General features: G+C 39.8%; 1 protein-coding gene across 1 annotated transcript; it reads right to left on the bottom strand.

Annotated features, from left to right (window-relative positions):
• Positions 1 to 1,484: 1,484 nt before the first annotated feature.
• On the bottom strand, positions 1,485 to 11,589 carry LOC113013383 (WAP four-disulfide core domain protein 3-like). Its single transcript, XM_026154243.1, has 9 exons — positions 11,447 to 11,589; positions 10,619 to 10,732; positions 10,305 to 10,442; positions 8,817 to 8,954; positions 7,238 to 7,375; positions 6,550 to 6,663; positions 5,303 to 5,440; positions 1,896 to 2,033; positions 1,485 to 1,797 (listed from the first exon to the last, which is right to left on the bottom strand). The coding sequence occupies exons 1-9, from the start codon at positions 11,550 to 11,552 to the stop codon at positions 1,664 to 1,666; spliced, it is 1,158 nt and encodes a 385-aa protein (XP_026010028.1). The 5' UTR covers positions 11,553 to 11,589; the 3' UTR covers positions 1,485 to 1,663.
• Positions 11,590 to 20,222: the final 8,633 nt, after the last annotated feature.

Below are 20,222 nucleotides of genomic sequence, written 5' to 3'. Positions count from 1 at the left end.
CATAATTCTTATTCTCATGTATATATCTCATGTATATCTCATGCACATATCTTTCTTTCTACATAGCACTTTAATTCTTATTGTTTGCACTGAAGCACCGCAGCAATTTCCTAATGTTGTAAACCTCAACATCTGGCAATAAACCCATTCTGATTCTGATTCTGATTAAGCACTTTCGTTGTCTTACAACAAATACACTATGGACAAAACTACAGAGCCACACTTCCTCTTCTCTAAATTCAGGTGCTTTCACTCCTGTTGCTGCAGGTAACAGCCAAGCAGTCTGCCTTTATTTGTTAAAGGTTGTTCTAAAGAGCTCACTAAATTTGAGTATGGTAGTGTAATAGGATGCCACCACCGCAACAAGTCAGTTCATGAAATTTTTTCCCTCTTAAGATATTTAATGATCAGGTGAAGTGGTGATATAGCAAAGTGGAGGCATCTAGGAGCCACAACAACTTGGCCACAACTTGTTGGACATGTAGATCTTCAGAGGGGTTTCACCAAGGGCTGAGGTGATACAGTCTAAAAGTCACCAAAACTGCTGACTCAACTGCAGAACTCCAAACACCGCTGGGATTAACATCAGCACTAAAACTGTGCCTGGAGCTTTGTGGTCCTGGGTTCTATGGCTGAGCAGCTCCTGTAGATGTTAAATACTAAATAAAATACTGCCATGCATTTACTTTTGTTTAAGCCTTTTACACACATTTTTGTTTGTTTTCCTTCCTAGAAAAATATTTCTGTAAAACAGTGAGCTCCATTTGAATATTTGACTATGTTCTGTATTGTTATTACTGTCACTGCCTTTTCAATAAACTGCCAAACATCATTTTTCAAATTACTAGACATGAAAGTTCCCAACTCTAAATTAAACAGGAGTTGGAACATTATTACTTCCTATTGAGTGCCCACATTTTTGTGTAAACATAGTTGGCCTCACTGATGACAGACTCTGAAGGAACAAACACAGAGGTCTCTCTGTATTTGCCAGGTCAGCAGTTCTTACCCCTGTGTGTTTGCCAACAGTGTGGAACAAAAACAAAGCGAAAAGCAGCTTTCCACATGTAGAATTTGATGTTCATATGTGATCTGCTACAAACTGCAAGTTTTCTCCTCGGACATGATATAGTAAAGGAACTTGTCACTGATTGTTGCAACTTTCTTTGGTCAAACTAGTAATTTATAAAAAAACAAACTAAAATGTTCTTTAAATAACAAACCGCAAAATACATTTTGAGACACAAGTGTGCAACAATGCTGAAAACTAAGAACGTTTTCATTGTCCATCTGAATCATTTTGTGTTCTGCCAGGAAACACTTTCCATTCTTGCTACATTTCATCATTTGTTTTTGCAGGGAAACGGACTCAAAAAACGCGACAGGCTTGTGAATTCCAGGATCTATTAAAAACACATTTATAGCAAGGTTATACAGGATTGGGCTATTTTTATTGGTCATACAAAAACAACAAAAACAATGCATCATACTCTAAGGCTTTAATTAGAAATGGAACAGATATACTGTTTTTCACACTGAAGTAAGAATACAGGCGGTAAAAAAAAAGAGAACAAGGAATAAATGCAAACAGGCCACTTTTTCTTTGTGGGAAAAATGTGTCCGTTTAAAAAGGAGAGATGTTTAATGTAGATGATGGACTTCCTTAGCAGGGCTCACTGCATGCATGACCACAGGTAGTCCTGCAGCACTTTTGATCTCCTGGACACTGACCATCGTGATAGCAGTACTCAGCACACATGGGGGTGGTCTCAGGCAGGGGGCAGCCGCCAGGCTTCACTGATCACAGCGAAGTCAAAAAAATATGATTAGTTATAAAATACCTTTAAACACTTGGGATGTACATGGGGGTGTTTTCTACTTTGTTGATCTCTCACCTACGTACGGTGCCATGCACTCATGTCCACACCCGTTGGAGCAGCACTTTTCCTTGTCGGGGCAGTCACTGTCATTAGAGCAAAATTCAGCACACCGTCCGTAGCCCAGGCGCCTGCGAGGACACACTCCTGGCTTTACTGAAAGAAAAGAGAAATCAGTATAGACAAAGAGATAGAACGGGAGAGTGTGGTACACGGGCCTTTTGACTGACTTTTAGACAGCTGAGACTTGAAAGAAAAGAGCAGAAAAGCATTACGGATCAGCCGTGCCAAAGGAGACATGAGTTATGATTTTGAGTGGTTACCAATTTGGTTGCTAAACAAACAATCACGCGCATTTCAAAAAGAATCCGTAAGCAGTCAGATAATGCGTTGAAGAAATTTGAGTCAAAAGAAACTTGCCTGTTATTTTGCAACAAGCGCTCGCTGAAAGAACAGTGTCAAAGTGCGCTAATGCGCAAAATGCTAAAACCAATGCGCAAATTGTCCACCAGTGTTTGTCCATGTTCACTTCTTGCTCAAAACATGTACTGCTGTGTGCAAAAAATACTGTACACTAGTCCATAGCCACATGCTGAGCAGGCCACTTAGAGGATGCTGGGTCCTTGTGCCTGTAGAGTTACAGATAAAATATGGCATGTACTGTGGTATGAATCTTCTAATGTTGTTTACATGTTAGTAATAAAACTAGACAGCTGAAAAATGTTATGATGAACAATAGTTTTTGTCATGTGACCTAATTTTACCTTCACTTTATTTTAGTGCTTCCAGCAAATGAATCAATTTCTCCTCCAACAGTATCTGACATGTGCGAAGCGGTTTATTTTCTTTTTAACCAGTGAACCAGCCCGCATTTCCATCTAGCATTATTAGACTCCATAGACAAAAAAACAAAAACAATATGCGGTTGGATTATTTACACACTTCAGAAACAAATTTGATACAATAGATCAGATGAGGAGTTTTAAAGTAATTTCAGAGTTGTTGTTTTTTTAAAGAGACTGGCACCAGTTTGTGAAGTTAAATGAATTCTTGCTCATATATTAGAGAAGGAAGTTATGCTTCTGGTGTCCCCCAGGGGTCAGTGTTGGGCCCTAGATTGTTTAAATCACACATCAATTACATACATAAGGTGTCCACAATATTAATAATGATTCTGTTTAAGACTAATAATTTATGCTCTGGTGATGATTTACAGCATTTACTGGATGAGATGACTTTATGACTCTACAAAATAACTATTGTTTAGCGTGTTAGCTTAAGGGTGATGTGGAGGATGGCCTCTCTGTTCAGTTTAGTTGGGTGTGTGCTTGGCGTGTACACCACTGTGCAGACCACACAGTCCATTGCAGAATATTTTACTTCCCACAGAAATTCTACAAGAAGTGTTGGTAAGTCTCAAGCAGCTACTTCTTCTTTTCTCCACAAGGTGGAGAACATGTCTTAGTCTTCCAATCTAACTTGTTTATTAGTTTTTGTTCCAACATTACATGCTGTTATTGACTGAATATTGTCACATAGTATCATATTTATGTAAATTAGTAGGCTGTGCTAAAACTAGGGATGCACTGATAAAATGAAATGATAAACAAAGTAAAGAATAAATAAATGAAGATTTGGCTTGATAAAAACAAATCATTACATTTGATTAAAACTGAAATATTTTTTATTTGGAAATAGGACTGAAAGATGTCAACGATTGATTTTAACTGGTTGTTTCAACAGAGCTTTCCAAATTGAGTGTGTGAAATCCTACATATGGCCACTCTGACAAACTCATTTTTCTGCAGTTTTTGTGTGCTCACAAACTGTGAAATGTTCATGCTATTTACTTCTGATTTTCCGCTTTTAGCACTTAAATTCCTCCCCTGCACAGAATGGGGAGCAATAATGGAAACAGCCGTGTGTTTTGCTTTAGCAGCAGGTATCATTTATACAAATCTATGACATTGTTAAACATCCTCAGCACAAAATTACCCTTAATAATGTTGGATGCTGTTAACTGCTGCCAATTACAGAAGAAAAAATGTTACATTTGCATTGAATGTGTTAATAATGTATTTTATCTGTGGTGTAAAGGTGCACCATAGTCAGTCTCCCACTTAAGCTTTCTATCTTGTTGCCTCCTATTAATTAGCTTGTTAGCTTGAGGCTGCTGTGGAGGAGGGCCCACAGCTTGACGGGCCAAAATCCATATCACTCACAGCCTAATTTAAGATACTTTACTTCCCAGAGGAATCACACAAGAACGGTATAGTAAGGGTTGATGCCGCTGCTTCCTTTCACCACAAAGTGACGAACATGAGTCATGTTTTCTGTAAGAAAGGAGGTTGTCAGATACATATTTTCGTGTTCCTATCTTGACTTGTTTCTTAGCTTATGCTCAAACGTTATATGCGACTATAAATGGAATATCATCATATTATATCTGTTTATGTAAACCAATGGGCAGTGTCTAAACCAGGCATGCACTGACTATAAAAACTCGATAGCTGTGCTTAAAATACCATTTTTGTTGATAGCAGTGTCGGCGTTTTTATTTTTGTTTTTATTTTTTGCAGCTCTAGTTTGAACATAGATTTGTTTTCTGGAAGTTTGAAACTGTAACTCCATTAAATCATAGTGCATGATGTTACTGTGAGGAAACTGTAATAAAATACAAATCAGGTTGTTCTGATTTGATATCTCACTGCCCTCTGAAGCCTCTGAGCTCACATGGAGAGATTATTGCTTCTTTTCAATCTCCCTACTAGGAACAATCAGATACAGAGATAAATTATGTCAGAGTGAATTCAACATGGTTTCTTTTTTGTTTTTAAATGCAAACTTTGTCCAAAACACGATACCCAAATACTCTCACAAACAAACAAATACAAAGAAAGATACCTAAAAGTAATGAATATTATCTTTAATGGGACAGGAAATCACTTGTTTTGAAGTAGATTTAAGTAAAAGCAGCAGGTCTGGAGCCACACTCCCTGTTCTCTGAATTGAGGTGTTTTTTTCAGTCCCGTTGTCACAGACGCATATAATCAAGTGCCTAGCCACGCAGTCTGCCTTTACAAAAACATTTGTCATCATCAGAAAAAGAAAGTCTTAATAATATTACAGAAAGAAAAAAAGTATTGCATTAAAGAGAAGGCCACAGTAAATTTGTAAAGATGTTTAATGTAGATTGACTTGGTACTTTCTAATCAGCGGGGCTCATTGCACGCATGACCGCAGGATGTCCTGCAGCACTTCTGCTCTCCTGGACACTGACCAGCACACATGGAGGTGGTTTCAGGCAGGGGGCAGCAGCCAGCCTTCACAGATACACCAAACCCAAAAATATGATTAGTTACAAAATACCGTTAACCACTTGGTGAATTATTTAAAGGGTCTTGGCTGCTTTGTGCATCTATTACCTTTGTAGGGAGCCATGCACTCATGTCCGCATCCATTGGAGCAACACTTCTCAAAAAAGGGACAATCTCTGTCATTAAAGCAAGATTCAAGGCAACGTCCGTGGCCCAAGTGTCTGTGAGGACACACTCCTGGCTTTACTGAAATGAAAGAGAAATGAGTATAGACCAAGAACTCCAGAGAGTGTGGTGGGTTGTCCCTCTGAAAGATATCCTTTGACCTTATTGAACCCTGAATTGCAGTAAATTAATAAAAATCTCTTCTAAGAGTTTCTGGAAATTGTGAAACATTTGATTGTGTTTTAGGCTGTGGCCACCCTGTTTCTCTGAAGGATGCTTACTGCGCTTCCTTCTTCTCGACTAAGGTATGAGTCTCATGGAGATCCAGTTGATTAATCTCTCTTTTCAAGTTAGATTCCACCCAACGTGTACACTCCAGTTCCCAAATATCAGGCAAAACTTATACAGTCTCACACAAAATGACAGCAGTAAGTCTCTGGTCTGCAGTACACAAAGAAACACATGGTCATAAAGAAGACTAACAAGCTTTTTTTTAAAGTTCTCACTCTTTCATGTTTCATACAATCTCAAGGAAATGTGTATGAAAGTAAACATTTTCTCTTTTTTGTGCACAATTGTTAGAGACAGCCTTTTCTGACTTCTACCTATTGTAGATGACATGATAACAGATAACCTGTAGATCAGCGGTCCCCAACCCCTGGGCCACAGACTGGTACAGGCCCGTGAGTCGTTTGGTTCCGGGCTGCGAGAGTTGAAGCTCGGTTGTGAAATTTAGAGTTTTTTTAGGGTTTCGTTATTTTTTATCGTTTTTATCATTAAATCGGTTTCCCTGGCTCTTTTCCAGTGTGTTATGAATAAATTTTCTTTTTTGGGTACTGGTACTGGTTTTATTTTGTTGTATTTATCCGCGGCACCTTAAAGGCTGGTCCGTGAAAATACTGTCAGACATAAACCGGTCCGTGGGGCAAAAAAGGTTGGGGGCCGCTGCTTTAGATAACTGCCACTTTGTTCGTATCTCACCTATGTCTGGTACCATGCACTCATGTCCGCATCCATTGTAGCAACACTTCAGAATAAAGGGACAGTCTCTGTCATCAAAGCAAGATCTAGCACAATTTGTATGTGCAAACTTTATTTTTAAACTACTTGTCATTTTATTAACTGAGAAGATTTAACCAAATATTTAATCCACACCCTTTTCAGAAGACATTAAACATAGTGACACGTACTGGGAGCAGGAGGGACGCAGACTTCTTCACCATCATAGACACAGCATATGTGGCCTCTAGGACAGTCCTCATACCCCTTACGTGACAGAGCAAGATTAAGATGGCGTGGACATTCTGGGGTTGAAAGAAGCAGAAAAGCAAAAAAGGACATGGATGAGCTGTGAGGAATAAGAGTTATGATGCTTTGCAGTCGCCAAATTGGCTGTTTGACAAAATCAAACATGCACATTTCAGAAAGGATCCGTAAGCAGGCAGATTATAAATTGAGCACATCTGAGCCCCCCCCCCCCCCCCCCCCCCAAAAAAAAAACAAAAGCAAAAAACTTGCCTGTTAATTTGCAGTAAGTTCTAGCAGAACAAACAAAAAACTGACAAAGTCGATCAGTGTTTGTCCACGTTCATCTTTTGCTCAAAGGAATGTGCTCCTGTGCGGTTGGTTTTTGTTCTTCAGTACCCAACTTACCCCCAATCAAAAAAAAGGAGATTAACACAAGTTTTCACCTTCTCAAATTTCGTGCAGTCCCAAGTATACATATATTAAATTATTAATCTTAGTATATATATTTTCCTATATTTAATTATGTCTGCACAAATTGATGGTCAGTGACAGCCTCTTTGCAACTTGCAACATGATATGTGTTGCAGCAGTTGATATCCTGTGGATAACTGTCACTTTGTTCAATCTCACCTGACAATGGAGCCATGCACTCATGTCCACATCCGTTGGAGCAGCACTTCTCATTATTAGGACAGTCTCTGTCATTAGAGCAAATTTCAGCACAATGTCCAAAGTCTAAGCGCCGGCGAGGACACACTCCTGGCTTTGCTGGAAGGAAAGAGAAATTAGTGCAGACAAAGAACTCTAATCAGAAAGTGCAGTAAATGTGGATTTTACTGGAATTTATTAAATTTTTAGACTCTCTCTCATTCTACTGACTGAGAAGTCTCAATGAAAAATTTACCACACCCTATTAAGAAGAAATTAAACATTGTGACACGTACTGGAAACAGGAGGGACACAGACTTCTTCACCATCATAGACACAGCATATGTGGTCTCTAGGACAGTCCTCATACCCCTTATGTGACAGAGCAAGATTAAGATGGCGTGGACATTCTGGGTTTGAAAGAAGCAGAAAAGCAAAAAAGGACATGGATGAGCTGTGAGGAATAAGAGTTGTGATGCTTTGCAGTCGCCAAATTGGCTGTTTGACAAAATCAAACATGCACATTTCAGAAAGGATCCGTAAGCAGGCAGATTATAAATTGAGCACATCTGAGCTCCCCCCCCCCCCCCCCCCCAAAAAAAAAACAAAAAACTTGACTGTTAATTTGCAGTAAGTTCTAGCAGAACAAACAAAAAACTGACAAAGTCGATCAGTGTTTGTCCATGTTCATCTTTTGCTCAAAGGAATGTGCTCCTGTGTGCAAAAATACTGTCTGTGTACTAGTGCACAACCACAGGCTGAGAAGGCCAGTTAGTGGATGCCGGGTCTTTGTGCTCACAGATTTGCAGTCTCTCTGATAACATGTCAATTAAGACACACTTTCATTTTCAACCATGCTCCAATAGTGGCGTGTATGGTACATAGCTTGTGTTTAATATTAGTAATGAAACCAGACAACTGAAAAATGTTATAATGAGCAGCAGTGTTTGTGTTTGATCTCACTTTCCTTTCACTTTACTTTAGTGCTGTGTTTCATTTTTGTGGTCAAAGATTGCATGCTGTTATATTGTCTGCATGCATTGACCCTGCCAGTCACTATCACAGTATTTTGTTGTGCAGCAGCTATTCCTGAAGTGCAGCAAATTCCTCTCTCCTCTTCCTCTTCTGTTTTTCTTGAATTCTGTTTCACGGAATGATGCTATTGGACCTCTTTCTTCCTGCTAAGGAATGAGTTTCCTGGAGAAGTCTAGTTTAAATTCATATTACCACCCCACATTTACACTCTAATTCCCATATATCAGACAAGACTTGTGCAGTCTGATACTGCATCATTACAAGAGTCTTAATGGTTTTTGTTGTTCAGTACCCAACTTACCCCCAAGCAAAAAAAGGAGATTAACACAAGTTTTCACCTTCTCAAATTTCGTGCAGTCCCAAGTATACATATATTAAATTATTAATCTTAGTATATATATTTTCCTATATTTAATTATGTCTGCACAAATTAATGGTCAGTGACAGCCTTTTTGCAACTTGCAACGTGATATGTGTTGCAGCAGTTGATATCCTGTGGATAACTGTCATGTTGTTTATATCTCACCTATGACAGGAGCCATGCACTCACTTCCACATCCATTGGGGCAGCACTTCTCGTTATTGGGACAGTCTCTGTCATTAGAGCAAATTTCAGCACAATGTCCAAAGTCTAAGCGCCGACGAGGACACACTCCTGGCTTTGCTGGAAGGAAAGAGAAATTAGTGCAGACAAAGAACTCTAATCAGAAAGTGCAGTAAATGTGGATTTTACTGGAATTTATTAAATTTTTAGACTCTCTCTCATTCTACTGACTGAGAAGACTCAATGAAAAATTTACCACACCCTATTAAGAAGAAATTAAACATTGTGACACGTACTGGAAACAGGAGGGACACAGACTTCTTCACCATCATAGACACAGCATATGTGGTCTCTAGGACAGTCCTCATACCCCTTACGTGACAGAGCAAGATTAAGATGGCGTGGACATTCTGGGTTTGAAAGAAGCAGAAAAGCAAAAAAGGACATGGATGAGCTGTGAGGAATAAGAGTTGTGATGCTTTGCAGTCGCCAAATTGGCTGTTTGACAAAATCAAACATGCACATTTCAGAAAGGATCCGTAAGCAGGCAGATTATAAATTGAGCACATCTGAGCCCCCCCCCCCCCAAAAGAAAATTTGCCTGTTAATTTGCAGTAAGTTCTAGCAGAACAAACAAAAAACTGACAAAGTCGATCAGTGTTTGTCCACGTTCATCTTTTGCTCAAAGGAATGTGCTGCTGTGTGCAAAAATACTGTCTGTGTACTAGTGCACAACCACAGGCTGAGAAGGCCAGTTAGTGGATGCCGGGTCTTTGTGCTCACAGATTTGCAGTCTCTCTAATAACATGTCAATTAAGACACACTTTCATTTTCAACCATGCTCCAATAGTGGCGTGTATGGTACATAGCTTGTGTTTAATATTAGTAATGAAACCAGACAACTGAAAAATGTTATAATGAGCAGTCCATGTCCAAAGTGTAAGCGCTGGCGAGGACACACTCCTGGCTTTGCTGGAAGGAAAGAGAAATTAGTGCAGACAAAGAACTCTAACCAGAGAGGGTGGTAAATGTGGATTTAACTTGAAGAAATTTTATTATCTGTCATTTTATTAACTGAGAAGGTTTAACCAAAGATTTGCCACACACACCAAGAAGAAATTAAACATTGTGACACGTACTGGGAGCAGGAGGGACGCAGACTTCTTCACCATCACAGATACAGCATATGTGGCCTCTAGGACAGCCATTACACCCCTTACGTGACAGAGCAAGATTAAGATGGCTTGGGCATTCTGGTTTTGGAGGAAGCAGTAAAGTAGAAAAGGACATGGATGAGCTGTGGTAAATGAAGTCAGTCTTATAAAGCTGTCTGATTGCCAGTTTGGCTGTTTAACAAAACAAAACAAACATGCACATTTTAGAAAGAAACCGTGAGCAGTAGATTATAAGCTGAACAAATCTGAGTCAAAAGAAACTTGGTTGTTAAAATGTCACTTTGTTCAATCTCACCTGACAATGGAGCCATGCACTCATGTCCACATCCGTTTGAGCAGCACTTCTCATTATTGGGGCAGTCTCTGTCTTTAGAGCAAGATTTAGTACAACGCCTGTTGTGCAAGCGCCGGCGAGGACACACTCCTGGCTTTGCTGGAAGGAAAGAGAAATTAGTGCAGACAAAGAACTCTAATCAGAAAGTGCAGTAAATGTGGATTTTACTGGAATTTATTTGATTTTTAGACTCTCTCTCATTCTACTGACTGAGAAGACTCAATGAAAAATTTACCACACCCTCTTAAGAAGAAATTAAACATTGTGACACATACTGGAAACAGGAGGGACACAGACTTCTTCACCATCGTAGACACAGCATATGTGGTCTCTAGGACAGTCCTCATACCCCTTACGTGACAGAGCAAGATTAAGATGGCGTGGACATTCTGGGTTTGAAAGAAGCAGAAAAGCAAAAAAGGACATGGATGAGCTGTGAGGAATAAGAGTTGTGATGCCAAATTGGCTGTTTGACAAAATCAAACATGCACATTTCAGAAAGGATCCGTAAGCAGGCAGTGTTTGTGTTTGATCTCACTTTCCTTTCCTTTCCTTTCACTTTACTTTAGTGCTGTGTTTCATTTTTGTGGTCAAAGATTGCATGCTGTTATATTGTCTGCATGCATTGACCCTGCCAGTCACTATCACAGTATTTTGTTGTGCAGCAGCTATTCCTGAAGTGCAGCAAATTCCTCTCTCCTCTTCCTCTTCTGTTTTTCTTGAATTCTGTTTCACGGAATGAGGGTGGTAAATGTGGATTTAACTTGAAGAAACTTTTTTATCTCTCATTTTATAAACTGAGAATGTTTGACCAAAAATTTACTCCACACCCTCTCTCAAGAAGTCTGTCTCTAGGACAGTGCTCACACCCCTTACATGACTGATCAAGCTTAAGATGGCGTGGGCATTCTGGTTTTAGAAGAAGCAGTGAAGCAGAAAAGGATATGAATGAGGTGTGGTAATTGGGCCAAAAGTTATGATGCTGTGTGGTCCCCAAACAGACCATATAAGTAACTAACAAACATGCACATTTCAGAAAGAATTGTTAAGAAGACAGTTATGAGCTGAACACGTCTAAGTAAAAAAGAAAAACCCAAACTCACCTGTGAAAATGCCACCAGTTTTCACTGTGGCAAAAACAGTGCCAAAGTGCACCAATGCACAAAGTGCTACAATCAATACGCAAACTGTAGAACAGCCTTTGTCCATGTTCACCTCTTGCTCAAAAGAATGTGCACAACCACTGACTGAGTGGCCAGTTGAATGATGCTGGATCGTTGTGCTTGTAGTCTTATATTCTCTCTGATAAGGTGTCATATCAGAAACATTTAGTTTTTTACGTTCCTTGTTGCTGAAATGATAATATGAATCTTAGTAAAACATCTACACAGTATTTAATATCTTCTTCATATAGCAAGACAACAACGACATGCTCATGAAGAACATTAAGAAGATTTTTCCCACAATTGACTTTCTTATATTGCTATATCTTGTTGGTACCTACGATTTCTAAAAGTATCAAATGAATCACATATTTCTCCTTGTTCTCTCATATATAATTGTTACTATCTTGTTCAGTCCCCTGCTTCCTTGTGTACACTGTGTCCTTGTTTATTTTTTGATTGTTCCTGTTCTTCAGATGAAGCTATGAAGTTATCTAAATCACATTTAACAACGAGTATTTATTGTACGCATATCCATTATTTCTGATACCAGAATTTTGTTCAGTCTCACCTAATGTATATGACATTATTGTTTTGTAGGATAACAAATTAATATTTTGACTCTAAACAAATCCATATACCTGCATTTGAATTTTTTTTTTCATTTCTTGTCTGTTTAGCCTTTCTACCAAGTTCCAGACAGGCTTTTTGCAAATTTGTCACTTTTTTCTTCTTTTATCTGTTGTAGATGATACCAACGAAACATCACTATGTCATATCTGTGACAGTAGGAACAGTGAGAAATTCGTGAGATTGTCTGCACAATTACAATTTGTTTCTGCATGAGCTGACACACAGCTTAGTGTGTGTTAGATTTCAGATCTTCAGATAAGTCTCACTGAGCTCCTTCTGCCTGAGTATGAGATTGGGTCCCCTGACTCTGATAAAATGGTGCCAGCACACAAAATTTACTGCTGTCTCGTGATGTAACACCCAACATGTTTTTATTGCATTTGTAGATCAATTGTAAAAAGTATTCCAAACTAATTAGAAGTAAGGAAATAGCTCTAATGAAAAGCCATCATGAGACAAAATGAATACATTAAGTAAGTCAGTAAAATTGTATTTATATAGCACCTTTCAAGATAAATATCACAAATGATTCAGAAAAAATTTCGAAAACATAAAAACAAAAAGTAGTCTCTTTAAATTTTTGGCCTTGTATGCTGTGGCATCAGCAGGCCCTGAACACGTCCTCAGTTGGCTGTGGGCGTTCCGTCCAGGGCCTCCTTATTCCCTTTGCTGGGAAACCCAGCATTTCTCCAACTGCTCCATATGATAATTATGTGAATAACAAAATATTCACATAATTGGCGATCGTGGCTCAAAGAGTTGGCAGTTCGTCTTGTAACTGGAAGGTTGCTGGTTCGAGCCCCGGCTCAGGCAGTCTCGGTCGTTGTGTCCTTGGGCAAGACACTTCACCTGCCGCCTACTGGTGATGGCCAGAGGGGCCGATGGCGCGATATGGCAGCCCCGCTTTTGTCAGCCTGCCCCAGGGCAGCTGTGGCTACAACTGTAGCTTGCCTTCACCAGTGTGTGAATGTGAGAGTGAATGAATAGTGGTATTGTAAAGCGCTTTGGGTGCCTTGAAAAGCGCTATATAAATCCAATCCATTATTATAGGTTGCTACGTGTTTCAAAATGGATCAGACCAAGTGGTATGGGCAACTCATGGCTGGGCCTAGAACCAGCTCAAAGCATCAAAGCTGCTTAAAAGCCATAAACACCTTTCTGACAACCATATGGGAATTTTTTTTAAAAAGTCTTCACTTATCCCATGTGAACTAACACCTGTTTGAAACAATCCAGATATTTGACAGGAAAAAAAACATACATAATTTTCAGTCATGGCACAAGAAAAAAATGATCTAGAGTGCATTCAGATCAGGGATCAGTTTGTCTCGTTTACAGTGGACAGGACCATTCATGTGGCTTTGCTTGCTGTGCTGTGTCCTGCTCTTTCTTTATTCTTTCCACATCTGCTCAGTTGTTCCTTCAGCCCCTTGGCTCTTCACTATTTTCCTGTGCTCCCTCTTTCTTTCTTTTTTAACAAAATTAATCTGTAGTCCTTACCATCTCATGACCAGAGTTGGCAAAAGTACAGACATCCTGTACTGAAGTAGAATTACAGATACTATTGTTAAAAAATACTCCAGTAAAAGTTGAAGTACTGATTCAGCTTCTTCACTCAAGTAAAAGTGAAAAAGTACCAGCTGTGAAATGCACTCAAAACAAGAAAGTAAAAGTAGCTCTTTGAAGAACCTTTCTACCACCCATTTTTATGGCATGCCAACAGAACCTTGCTCTACATTAATGTAATGATGAAATAATATTATTTTATGGGAATACAAACTTTATGTTAGTCTGTATTTTAATTCTAAAGAATGCACTCAGCTTGAATCAGTAAAGTAAGACATTAGCAAAGAAGAAAAAAATAGCTCTATTTTCTTTTGGCTACCACGTAGAGGGTGCCTTTACCTGTAAACAGGAAAATGAGTAGGGAAGAGGTTAAACTGGGATTCAGTAGGTGGAGGAATCAGTTGTAGTGGCTCAGTTCACAATAACTTCTATTGAGAGCTCCAGTTAATTTTCTTAGTGTACGGGCTATAATCAGCTGGCCTACTGAGGTTCACTCCTCTTTGTGGATTTACACACCTTAATTTAACAGATGTTTCATGAGTTGTCCTGGCTGATTTCAATCCTCTAGACTGCTGTCTTTATATTAGACACTATAAAGTTGGTATGAAGGTGCAATTTGGTGAATAAATCTCAGCATCATCAACTTAACTTCAGATTCACCTCTAGGCAAGGCAAGGCAAGGCAAGTTTATTTATATAGCACAATTCAACAACAAGGTAATTCAAAGTGCTTTACAGAGACATTAAAAAACAAAAACAACAAAAGCATGATTTAAAATTGATTTAAAAAAACAGTAGATAAAATCAGAACAATAGATAAAATCAGTAGTTAAAATATAAGTTTTGAAATTTAAGCTTAAAAGTGTGGATTTGGTGCTTTATTCAAACGCAGCTGAGAATAGGTGAGTCTTCAACCTGGATTTAAACAAAATGAGTGTTTCAGCTGATCTGAGGCTTTCTGGGAGTTTGTTCCAGATATAAGGAGCATAAAAGCTGAATGCAGCTTCTCCGTGTCTGGTTCTGACTCTGGGAACTGATAAAAAAACGGATCCAGATGACCTGAGGGATCTGGAAGGTTCATACTGGGTCAGGAGGTCACTGATGTATTTTGGTCCTAAACCATTCAGAGCTTTATAGACCAGCATCAGAACTTTAAAGTCTATCCTCTGACGGACAGGTAGGTCCTGTTGAGACATCAGATCTTTTATCCTTGAAATATTCTTGAAGGGGTAGTAAGCTGATTTTGTTATTGTCTTAATGTGTTTTTCTAAGTTTAGGTCTGCATCCATCACTACACCCAAATTTCTCGCCTGGTTTGTGGTTTTTAGGTGTATAGATTGAAGTTCTCTGGTGATCTGTAATCGTTTTTCTTTGGCACCAAAGACTATTACTTCAGTTCTGTTTTTGTTTAGCTGGAGAAAATTGTGGCACAACCAGTCATTAATTTCCTCAATGCATTTACCAAGAGCCTGTACAGGGCCTTGGTCTCCTGGTGACATTGTGATATATATTTTTGTGTCATCTGCATAGCTATGATAGTTTATTTTGTTGTTCTTTATAATCTGTGCCAGTGGGAGCATGTAAATGTTAAACAGAGGGGGTCCCAAGATGGAACCTTGGGGAACTCCACATGTGATGCTTGTCTGCTCAGATGTGAAGTTACCTATTGATACAAAGTATTTCCTGTTTTCTAAGTATGTTTTGAACCAGTTTAGTACAGTTCCTGAAAGACCTGCCCAGTTCTCCAGTCGTTTGAGTAATATGTTGTGGTCAACTGTATCAAATGCTGCACTGAGATCCAGTAAAACTAAGACTGACATTTTTCCACTGTCTGTATTCAGACATATGTCATTAAACACTTTGGTCAGAGCGGTTTCAGTGCTGTGGTTCTGTCTAAAACCTGACTCGAAGGCATCATAGCAGTTATTCTGTTTTAAGAAGTAACTGAGCTGCTGAGAAACTGCTTTTTCAATGATCTTACTTAAAAACGGGAGATTTGAGATCGGCCTGTAGTTGTTCATTTGTGTCTTGTCAAGATTGTCCTTTTTCAGTATAGGTTTAATTACAGCAGTTTTTAGTGGTTCTGGAAACACACCTGATATTAAAGAAAAGTTGACGATCTGTAACAGGTCTGACTCCAAAGTCTTTGAGACCTTTTTGAAAAAACGTGTTGGCAGGACATCTAAACAGCAAGAGGAGTTCAGTTGACCTAAGATGTCCTCCAGGTCTTTGCTGTTAATAGGGTGAAACTGTTTCATGGTGTTTAAACAGTTTTTCGGTGGACACGGTACATATCCTGAATATGCTGTTGATGTACCAATTGCTTGTCTAATCTTTTGGATTTTGTCTGTGAAGAATTTGGCGAAGTCATTGCAGGCCATGTCAAATGAAGTTCAGCTGTCACTGACACAGGAGGGTTTGTTAGCCTGTCAACTGTAGAAAAAAAGACCCGAGCATTATGACTGTTTTTGGTGATGATGTCAGAGAAGTAGGACCTCCTTGCACTCCTCAGTTGTAAATTATAATTGCGAAGTTTCTCTTTATAGATTGACATCTATAAAGAGAAACTTCACAATTATAACTGGAATGAACCTGGAGGAGGATAAGCAGAAGCGAATGGATGGATGGATGAACCTGGAGGTTTGTTTTTCTCCATCTGTGCTCAGCTTTCCTACAATCTCTTTTTTCATTTTTCACCAGTGTGGAGTTTCTCCAGGGAGACTTTTTCCTTCCAGAGATAACCTTCACCTTAATGGGAGCAATAGTGTCCATTACATTTAACATTTTAGCATTGAAGCTATTGACGAGCTCATTGACTGAACCTCTGGACAGGCCAGGTGTTAAGGGGAAGACATGGTTAAATATCTCACTACTGTATTCAGTTATACACCGTTTTGTGATTACTGTTGTTGATATATTTGTGTGGGCTGAAATTTTACTTTCAAAGAAAACACAGTAATGATCAGACAGGCCCACATCAGACACAGTAACCTTCGAAATGCTCAGGCCCTTGGAGATCAGTAGGTCAAGAGTGTGTCCTCTATTATGTGTGGCCTCTGTTACATGCTGAGTCAGCCCAAAGTTGCCCAGAATGTTACTCAGGTCTTTAGTCCCTTTGTCCTGAGGGTTGTCCACATGGATGTTAAAATCCCCAACAATAATTACACAGTCAACACAGATCACAGACAGCAGTTCACTGAGATCATTAAAAAAGGCTGTGCCATATTTGCGAGGCTGGGCAATGTAACTTCGATTGCTCTGTTGAAGGCGGGGCTCGATGGCGAACCTTTGGTTGCTCTGGTGGGGGGTTCATGGGGGACAAAAAGGGATTGGGCTGGGGGGTAGATCTGAGCCCAGCATTGACCCGCTCCATCATCTCCTCAGTGAATTTCAGGTGTGGCGAGGAGGTCGAAAGGGAGCAGGAGGAGGCTGATGGCCTGTCAGGGGTTTGGGGGACTAGGGAAGGTCATGGTCCCTGGTCCTGGTTGTTGGTGTTGTTGAGAGAGTTGGAGGCAAATAGGGACCCCTCTGATGTCTCTCCTTTCTGAAGCTCATCCCAGGTGGGGGCAGATGAGGCTCCTCCTCAAGGTTTCTGCTGGGCTTTGTCTGTTCTTGGAGTACTGTTTGTTCCTCTTTATGAGATAACTCCTTGTTTATCTCAGCCTTGGCACCAAGCACAGATGGATGACGTATGGAATAAAACAAGTTGGAGGTGAACAGTTTCACCCCTGACTTGTTAAAATTAAATCCATTTGCTTTAAACAGATGCCTGCATTCCCAAAAAATATTAAAATTGTTGATAAAATGCACTGAGTGGTCAGTACATGCTGATATAAGCCATTTATTCAGTGCAAACAACCTGCCGAATCGCTCGTCTCCTCCTCTGACGAGCGGTACAGGTCTGATAGGTTTGTAGCTTAAACCTATTCGCTGGAACGTTCAAGACAATTTACTACACAGCAAAAGCAAGACACGAGTAGGCAAAGTTCTTTTGAATTAATTGATTATGATAAAGATATATTTTGTGGTAACTACCTCTGCCTGGCGTTCTTTTCATTTCAACCCGGATCCAACTGTTACTGTCCCCCACCCTCTTCGCCTGGCTTTCCTGTGGGGACGTAACAAAGCAGATATAACCTCTCTCCTGACCTTAAGTTGTGTTTGCATGCCAGAGTGATCTGGGAGGCACACAGAGTCTCCACAGACTATTAAGGATCAAACCTCTACCAACATGACATTGATTATACAACTCTAAGCATAAATGACAATCAACAATATAAACCTGACAAGGTCCACTGATGAATACAGCTGCATTCAGAGAGTTTACTGTATTTAATAATCCAGTAAAGTCCGGTTTCAGAACCTCCGTCTGTTGTTTGGACACATCGTTTGACCCTGTATGCAGAACAATGTTTGTCACAGTTGGATATTCATCTGCAATTTGAAGAATTCTCTCCTTCAGGTTGTTGACCATATCCTTAGGAAAGCAGAGGACTTTAGTGTTCTTACCGCACATCCTTTGTACATCCTTTACGGCAGAGTCACCCACAATCAGAGTTTCAGGCCTAGCCTTTAGCTTTCCCTGTGGCCTTTTACTTTTCAACAGATTTTCAGACCTTACTTCGCTACTTTTAGATGGATGGTTGTCCGATATAGATCCAGGGTCCTTTGATAGTGGAGCAAATCTGTTCTGCAGTTTCACATTCAGTTGTTTTGGAGGTTTGTTGTTAACCTTCCTATTCACGGTTGTCCAGTCCTGTTTCCTCCCGTATACAGGGGTAGAAGAGCTTCTGTCTCGTAGGAAGTGAAGGCCAGTCGGTTTCAGAGATTTCAGCTCGCTGTGCCCTGCCTGTGATACGTCCTCCCCCTTCCAGGAGACATGATTTATGTCTTGGTTTTGCACCAAGACAGTCCAAGGGGGGATTATTGCTTGAGGATTTTTTATAATGCACAGAGTCTACTTTCTTGGTCATGTTATCTGTGCTCCTTAGCTGTGTACTAGCTTGCTCATCGCCATTGTTTTGAATCAAAAGCAAGGTTGTTTCATCTCCACACAGCCCATTTACCTCCACGTTTACTTCTAAGCGATGAATTTTTGTCTCCAGTACTGCAATCTTCTGCAGGAGGCTGTGGTAGTCATCTGTGTAGAGGGAAGGCATCTTGTTGCTAGTTAGCCTAGCGGTTAGCACCTTTCCAGGCTATTGAGGCTGTTCGGTGACCAGACGCTGTAATCAGGCTTTAGCTGTGTGTAGGCCACAGACACACGGAGCGCTGAAGATACGGTAACTATAAAAATGTTGCTGTTTCTGTTAAGAACGCTTTAGTCCTAATGATCTATAAGTGTCCAGAAGCTATCGCAGGTAAGCTCATATGGAAAAAAGGGAAAAAATAAGCATAAAAATCGATAAAAAACAATAAAAGAAGCAAAGCATTTAAAGAGCAACGAGAGGAAACGTCCACACTCACAAAAGGGGGGTCACACATATCAACTATATCTAGTTGATATAACCGAACTATGGCTTTAAACCTGTGACATTACAGCAAACTAACTTGTTTATCTTGCGCTAAATAGCGGAATATCAGTCTTTAACTAATATACTTAGTCTACCTCAATTTGTTTTGCATTTTTCACAATATGGCTAAGGAGCTTGGAAAGAAAAGCGTCTGGACTTCTTTAAGTTGCTTGAAGATGTTACACCTCTCATCAGGTGAGTGGGTGTTAAGGCGTCTGGGAGGTGATCTTAAAACTGTATTGGCGTCTGACAGTTGGTGTCGTAAACCACCGCCTCTGTTCAAAGATGGTCGCTCACAGTGGACATAAATGGCTTCTTTCACGCCTCTTTCAAACCATCTTTCTTCTCTGTCCCAAATGTGAACACTGGTGTCCTCGAAGGAGTGGCCTTTGTCCTTTAGATGTAGATGGACAGCTGAGTCTTGAGGTGGCTCTTCTATGTTGTGACATGCGTTTATGAAGTGGCTGTTTGGTCTCTCCAATGTAGAGGTCTAGGCATTTCTCACTACACTGTACAGCATATACTACATTGTTAAGATTGTGTTTAGGAGTTTTGTGTTTGGGATGAACCAGTTTTTGTCTGAGTGTGTTGCTGGGTCTGAAGTAAACTGTGATGTCGTGCTTGGAGAAGACTCTCCTGAGTTTTTCTGATAAAACGGTTACATAGTGGATGACAATGTTGTTGCGTTTGTCTTTCTTATCCTCCCTAGTTGGTCTCTGATCTTCTTTTCTGTGCATCTTTGCTTACTTGATGAAAGCCCAATTAGGATAATCACATGTTTTAAGAGCTTCCTTTACATGTGTGTATTTCTTCTTTTTCCCTTCAGGCTTAGAGGGAACTTTTTCTTACATTTCAAAGCAGGAAATCACTTGTTTTCCAAGTGATTCTAGTGATTGTAGATAAAAGGGGAAGCCCTTTACCATTTTTTGCACTAATTTTAGTTACACTTTTTAAGGTAAATACAATTACTTGAGTGTCATAAAGTGTTGCATTTGATTTGTTGAC

Source organism: Astatotilapia calliptera, chromosome 20, assembly GCF_900246225.1.
Source record: "Astatotilapia calliptera chromosome 20, fAstCal1.2, whole genome shotgun sequence".
NCBI lineage: Eukaryota > Metazoa > Chordata > Actinopteri > Cichliformes > Cichlidae > Astatotilapia > Astatotilapia calliptera.
This window is presented reverse-complemented; position numbering and strand designations above follow the sequence as displayed.